General features: G+C 31.9%; 1 protein-coding gene across 1 annotated transcript; it reads left to right on the forward strand.

Moving 5' to 3' along the window:
- The first annotated feature begins 2,513 nt into the window (after window positions 1–2,513).
- On the forward strand, window positions 2,514–6,505 carry LOC134241011 (transmembrane protein 35B-like). Its single transcript, XM_062723104.1, has 3 exons — window positions 2,514–2,747; window positions 5,731–5,845; window positions 6,128–6,505. Exons 2-3 carry the CDS (start codon window positions 5,732–5,734, stop codon window positions 6,470–6,472), a joined length of 459 nt encoding a protein of 152 aa, XP_062579088.1. The 5' UTR covers window positions 2,514–2,747; window position 5,731; the 3' UTR covers window positions 6,473–6,505.
- Window positions 6,506–7,465: the final 960 nt, after the last annotated feature.

Here is a 7,465-nt window from a genome sequence, read left to right on the forward strand (position 1 = left end):
CGAATGAAGTGGATATACATGTGTAGGGGGGTTTATGAACATATATAAATCTTGTCAACGTCAGCTTTTAATATAGATTTATAAGATTTATTTCTCAATAAATGAATGTAAATGAAAAGAGATAAAGAAAATAAAACATGTTGAAGACTTCAGACAATACTGGCCTAATATTTTTCAACGTAAAGTTTGTGCGGCCTACATCAAAGCTGTATACAGTGCATATTATATACGGTAAAAAAAGAGATTTGATAAAACTGCCACACCAAAATTTAATTTCATTAAAAAGTTATTTTTGCACATTGTGCCGTGCGACAACAAAATTTTCGCTATTTACCAATTACATGTAGTCCTTAACAATTTTATTTCCTGTTCGTTGGACATTCGATAAAGAAATACCAGCGGGCGGGCGACTCGATAATAATATTTTCTTTTTTGTAGGAAAAACGTTTAGGCAAAACAAGAAAAAAATTGATTGGAAAATTATATTTATGATTTTTAGAGCCAGCCGATTTAAAATTTGAGCGGAAATAGAAAAGAATACCCGAGGCCCGTTCAAAAGAGCGAATGTTCGCGAGCACTCGGCAAAATTCCTTCTATACACGTACCTCCAATAGAAATGTTTGCGAACGCTCGCTCTGTTGAACAGGCCTCGGGTTAAGGGCAGACAGAATTTCCCCGGTTCGGGAAATTTAAATTAATTAATGAGGCCTTAGTATGCTCATGACAATTTTTTTTTAAACTGCAGAACTGTAGCGTTATGGTTTTATATATAGCTTTTGACATTATGCTCATGCAAAGACAAAAATATATAACATAACACTACAAATCTGCAGCTATAGGATTTTTGAGATTTAAGAAATGTTTTTTTATTCCATTTGTGTGTGTGTGTGTGTGTGTGTGTGTGGGTGTGTGCGAGAGGGTGTGTGTGTGTGTGTGTTTTAACTTGTAATTTGAAGGAAAAACTGTGTATTTATAGCGTTAATGAATTGAAAGTTCTTTGAAGTATTTTTTTTTTCTTTCTTACTGATAATTTTAAAGTCATATATATGATTTTAATAAATTCAGACTAAATAAAATCTAAAAGAGCTTTCTATTTGTTTTGTTACTTTATACTCTATAAAGACTTTCAGAATTCCTGTAAATTACACAGTTTAGATCAATTGCATTTCATAGATATCCGAGATTTAAAACAATAATCGATTTATTACCGACTCGGAATTAAATTATAAGATACAGTTTAAAGTCAGTTAACTTAGAAATGTGGGGATAGTGCAAATCAGTGAAAATTTTAATTTGAACGCAAAACAGATACATGTATCATGTAAATATACACTTAATCTCGTATTTTTATTTATTTATCTTATTTTTTTGTAGCTCAGATACGCCATATATAACTTTACACAAAAATGGTATTGATAGGGAAAAGGAATTCAAATTTCTATGTTGTATTAATAAAACATTGTTTGCGGTGCACACTTTTTTTATTAACTTTATATTAGTAAAACGAAAAATATTTAAAATCATCTTCCCAAGTCAAGAGTTTCTGATCCGTTCCGCTCCACATAAACTGTTTATGTGGAGCGGAGCGGATCAGAAACTCTTTTAACTTGGGAAGATGATTTTAAATATGTTTGCTTGTTCTGATACACCCCTCATATAAACCCTCAAACCTGAAGCCATATAGTGTTAAGTGATATTCCCATTCCAGTGAGATTATTATTATGCGCCCGAATCGATAGATCCGAGGCGTATATTGTTTTTGTTCTGTCTGTCTGTTTGTTTGTCTGCAAACTTTAACCTTCATCATAACTTTTGAACTATGAAAGATAGAGACTTAATATTTGATATGCTTACTCCACTAATTAAACCCTTTCAAATTATACCAAGGTCATTGACCTTGTGACCTTGACTGTGACCTACATGCTAAAAATTGCGTCTTTGTCTGCAAACTTTAATCTTCGTCATAACTTTTACACCTTGAAAGATAGAGACTTCATATTTGGTTTGCTTACTCGACTAATTTGGCTCTTACAAATGACACACAGGTCACTGACCTTATGACCTTGACTGTGACCTATATGCTATAAATAGCTTTTTTGAACCTTCACCATAAGTCTGAACCATGAGAGAGAGAGACTTCATACCTGGTACTTAATTAGTCCACTAATTAAGTTCATTCAAATCACACCAAGGTCAATGACCTTGTGTCCTTGACTGTGACCTATATGCTAAAAAGAGCTTTTTGGTACCTTCGCTATAACTTGAATCATAAGAGACTTCATATTTGGTTTGCATACTCCACTTATCAAGTTCTTTCAAATGACACCAAGGCCAATGACCTTGTTACCTTGACTGTGACCTATATGCTAAAATAGCTTTTTTAAAACTTTGTTGCCGCCGGGCGCATAGTGTTTCACAAACACATCTTGTATTTATTTTATTTTTTACCCTTTACTTAAAATTTCTTTCCATATTTTTTTTTTGTTTTTCATCTTCACTTTCCCATTTGATATTGAAAATACATGTATAATGATAATATTTATCTAGAAACTACTGTACTTAGCCTTCACTGACACTGGAATGGGATAAAAGCAGTGGGGTTGAGTACTTCCGTGTTTTCTTTATTGACCGGGAAGTTGTGTCCAGTCCTCTGTCCCCGGGGGTACACATTACGTCACTACGGACACGTGTATTTAGAACTATAAACAACAGGGGTATACCAGTCTTCATAGGGAACACGCGTACAGGTAAGATTCCAAATTATGTGTAGGAAATATGTACAAAATGTTATAAAATCCAACGTAAACTCAAAAGTACACTAACTATTATTGTATTCGGTTACAAAATATTCCTGATGTTTTATTTATTTATTTCTTTTCTTTTTTTTTTTTTTTACGTTTTACTGATATGTTTTAAATGCGAGTATTTTCTAAATGCTTCGTAGGCTTCCTCATTAATTTTAAAAAAAAAAATAAAAGTTTATAAATTAAATAGAAAATAATAATTTTTCTCGATATATAAAGAAAAAAATAAACGAACCTACGCCGATCTATCTAACAAGTGCTATTTCTGGGTATACAAGTATATCTCCATGATATCAATTGAGGTAGGATTATTCTCACACAAAACTGTATTTCTTGTATTTGAAATCAAGAAGACAACATCACTTAGTGATGGTATCAGTTAGATTAGTTTTGACCATTTTATTAGAGTCAAGGTCACGGCAAGATCATTACCTTTTCCCTGAGCATTAAGTATGAAAAAATACTGCATACAATCATGCAATATGGTCTTCTATTTCTAAAAATTAATTTAAATGTTTTTCTTTTTGCATAAAACAATGTTACCAAACAGGGTCTATAAGGCCATACTACCTAATTGACACAAAAAGTTTAACAAAAATGGATTTTGGCTGATCCGAATTTTCTCTATTTTTCCTAATTTTTATATTAGTTATTTTTTATGGTGGCATATTTCTGCCCTCTACATGCAAGATAAGTTATGTTAACATACAACATAGTTATGCAGACATGCAACATATTTATGTCAACATGCAAGTTAATTATGTTGACATGCAAGTTACCAATCTTATAAGAAAATATAATTTAAATATGGGTAAATTTACTTACTAACGCCTGTATCTGACATTTTAGATGCGAAATGCAAGAAAATTATGTAGACATGCGACTTTTTTATGCCAACATGCAAAATAATTATCTCAACATGCGACTTATTTATGTCAAAATGCAAGATAATTATGTCAAATGCGACTTATTTATGTCAACATGCAAGATAATTATATCAACATGCGACTTATATATGTCAACATGCAAGATAATTATGTCAACATGCGACTTATTTATGTTAACATGCAAGATAATTATGTCAACATGCAACTTTTTTATGTCAACATGCAAGATAATTATGTTAACTTGCAAGATATGTAAGTTGATATGCAAGTTATTATCTTGCATGTTGACATAAATAAGTTGCATGTGAACATAAATATCCTGCATGTCTCGCATGTTAACATAAGTATCTTGAATGTTGACATAAATAATTTGCATGTCTACATAATTAACTCGCATGTTGACATAAATATCATGCATGTCTACATAATTAACTCGCATGTTGACATAAATATCTTGCATGTCAACATAATTAACTCGCATGTTACATAAGTAAATCGCATTTTCTCATAATTATGTTGCATCTTGCATCTACGATGTCAGATACGGGCGTCAGCACGGGATTTTACCCATATTTAAATCAGATTCCCTTAAAGGATTTGTAACTTGCATGTAAACATAATCATCTTGCATGTATACATAATTTTCTTGCATGTTGACATAATTTTCTTGCATGTTAACATAATTTATCTTGCATGTAGGGGGCAGAAATATGTCACCATAATTTTTATATACATGTGTCCTATATTTAAAATTTTCTAATTTTCACATATGGTAAAGAGATCATATAGAGAAACAAAATGATACAAAAACAAAAAGATTTGACCGTTTACTACGAGAGTGAAACACTTTCTATGGAATTTTGGCTCATACCTGTTCTTAGATTTGAAGCTTTTAAAGCTAATATTATTGTATTTTGTGAAAAAAAAATCACATTTATTTGATAAATTTTAAAACTTTAGTCCCTTATCATTAATATAGCTAACATTTGAAAAATTCTTTAAGTCTTTGATTGTGTAAAATTATGACTAAATTCATTGTTCTACAATAATTTTGAGAATCAAAAAAGAAGATATTTTCATACGCCACCATTCCGTCAAAAATATAGTTACTGGTAGATTTTAAACTCAGTTTACCATATATCTATTTAAAGTTGTACAATTGTGATGAGAAAAGAAAAATGTGATCTTTTAAATCTCTTACATCTACAGTGGACCTTCAGATATCCGGACGCCAGATATCCGGATGCTTCAGTATCCGGACGATTTTTCATCGGAACGAAATTTTAAAATGTTATTCTGTCTTGTTTAACTGGTGATTCAGATATCCGGATGCTTCACATATCCAGACAAATTGACTGGGAACCAAAGCGTCCGGATAAATGAGGGTCCACTGTAAATATATGAGATATAAGCAAATATACATTGAATATTTTATCTAGTCAGAAACAGAGAAGGATCCTACCTTAATTATTAGACGAAATTGGAAATGCAATTTTTCCATAACGTTAACTGAGCAGCAGGGTTTTTTAGGGGAGGAGGTTCCAACGTCTAGAGTTTTCAGCTGTTAAACTGATGTAGTAAAGTAACCAATAAATGACCTTGAACCCCCTTACCCTCTAGAAAGCAAGAAAACTTATAAGAAGATTTATAAAATTCTATAAATTAAGGAAAGTGGCTTGTCCATTAGAAGTATACCCCTCCCTCTTCCACGTTTGGGAAAGTTCTTTCTTTCTCATGCAGTTTTGTTTTGAGTACTTTTTAATTTTTTAGCTTGGCAACAATTTTTGATTTTAATATTTTTTTGGTTCTGCTGTTGACCTTTCCTTAAAATGCCCCCAGGTCTCTCGAGCTCCTTGCACCCACTGTAGTGAATACTAGTACTAGTAGTCAAAACATCATACTTGCCAGCAAACAGTCAGAAAGCCTAATTTAGTTATAATAATATGTACATGTTGAAAATAATTATTGAAAATTGAGTATTTCTAATCTGAAAGTATCGATAAAATAATCATATTGACTGGTCGATATTGCTTTTACAGAATGGGATTCATCAGTAATTTAGATATCGCCCTGACTTGGATCCTTCCATGCTTGTGTATTGTTGACGGCTGTATCAAGGTCTTTCCATTCAATACAGAGCTTTATGGAGAAATTGTAAGTTTTGGCATACTTGTAATTAATTGATTACGTTAATTTTTTAACAATATGTATTACTCTTAAACGCCGAATAACAAACTAATATAGCGGACTATGTTAAACTCAATTACCAAGTTGAATACCAAGATTATGCCATTTAGCAATTGAAAATGATTTACGCGACATAAGTTTGTCCAAGAAATTTAAATTTGAATGATAAACTTAAATTACGGTATTAAATAAATCTTGGAACTTGAAACCTTTAGAGTGTTGACAATGACAATGACTCTTTTTTTCCAGGCGAGAGAATTTCAGGATTTTTCCAAGGTTTGCCCTTTGACCTTGATCGGATACACACCTAACCCAGACAATTACAGGATATTTGTCGGAGTGTACGAGGTGGCTTGTAGTCTGGCTGTACTCTTCTCCAGTGAAATAAAAACTGTAGCTACAGGGATTCTGGCTCTTATTTCCGGTGGTGCTGTTTTTACCCATATTGCACTTGGAGATACTACTTCCGCCATACCACCCGCTGTGACGGGAACGTTGTTCTTGTTTTTGTATATCAGGGCTTATATGGCATCTTTGGAGTCAACACCAAAACAGTCCAAATACAAAGTACCAAAGAAACTCAAAACCAAATGAATAATAATTCAGCGAATAAATTGAATGTGTTAATCATAGTTGCATTTTTTTTATCTGTTACAAACCTGCATGTACACGCACTTACACTAAAAAACCAGTATTGAAATAGTAACATAATTTTGTATGCAAATAGTGGTCTTTATTTCAATAGGTTTTGATAGTCTACGTGCCAGGAAAAAATATCCGACGTTTTCCAGGCTTTTTTTCACGATTTTGATAAATAACTTGTGTCTGTAAAATATCAAAATCGCGGAAAAATGCCTGGAAAACGTCATATATTCTGAACTTTTTATTTTCAAATAAAAATTAGTAAACGAGACTAGTATAACCTATGAAAACGAAAGGAGACTGGTCTCTCAAATCCTATAACAATTTGAATCCTGACTGTAAAGGGGAAAAAAGCCACGGACACCTGGGATCAGGTGTGCCCAGAAGGAGTCAATAAACAGGATTTAGTTATTTATTTGTACCAATAGATATAAACATCAAGGTGCAAACAAATCTGTCTTCTTTTCTTAGTAGATTTTTTTTTACATTTATGCGGAATTTGCAATGATATGGACGTTGCATCATTAGAAAATATAGATATAAAACACAATTCACACAACCAAACTGTTTACGTATAATACAATACAGTACTTGAACATAAACACATTGAGGAAAATTATTTTATCTTATAAAACATATTTTTTGTTTGAAAATAAGTAATTTTTCGTTCGATAATTTTTTTTTCAATAAAGAATTGAAATATGTCATGTTTTAATTTACACAGAACGGGATAATTTGACCCTTGAGGAATTTTTACGACTACATGTATTGTTAAGAAACAGAATATTCTTTTAAGAATTGACAGTCTTTCTCATTTGAAAAATAAAAGCATCTTTCAAAATGTTCTTGAAATAAGCAAACCCCTTCCCGCAAAACACTACATGTATCACCCTTCCAAATTAGTGCAATTATAGAAATTGGAAGGTATACTGCAATATACTTTTT

Source organism: Saccostrea cucullata, unplaced genomic scaffold (assembly GCF_032062105.1).
Source record: "Saccostrea cucullata isolate Sc308-1 unplaced genomic scaffold, CSIRO_AGI_Scuc_v1 ctg9025, whole genome shotgun sequence".
Lineage (NCBI taxonomy): Eukaryota > Metazoa > Mollusca > Bivalvia > Ostreida > Ostreidae > Saccostrea > Saccostrea cuccullata.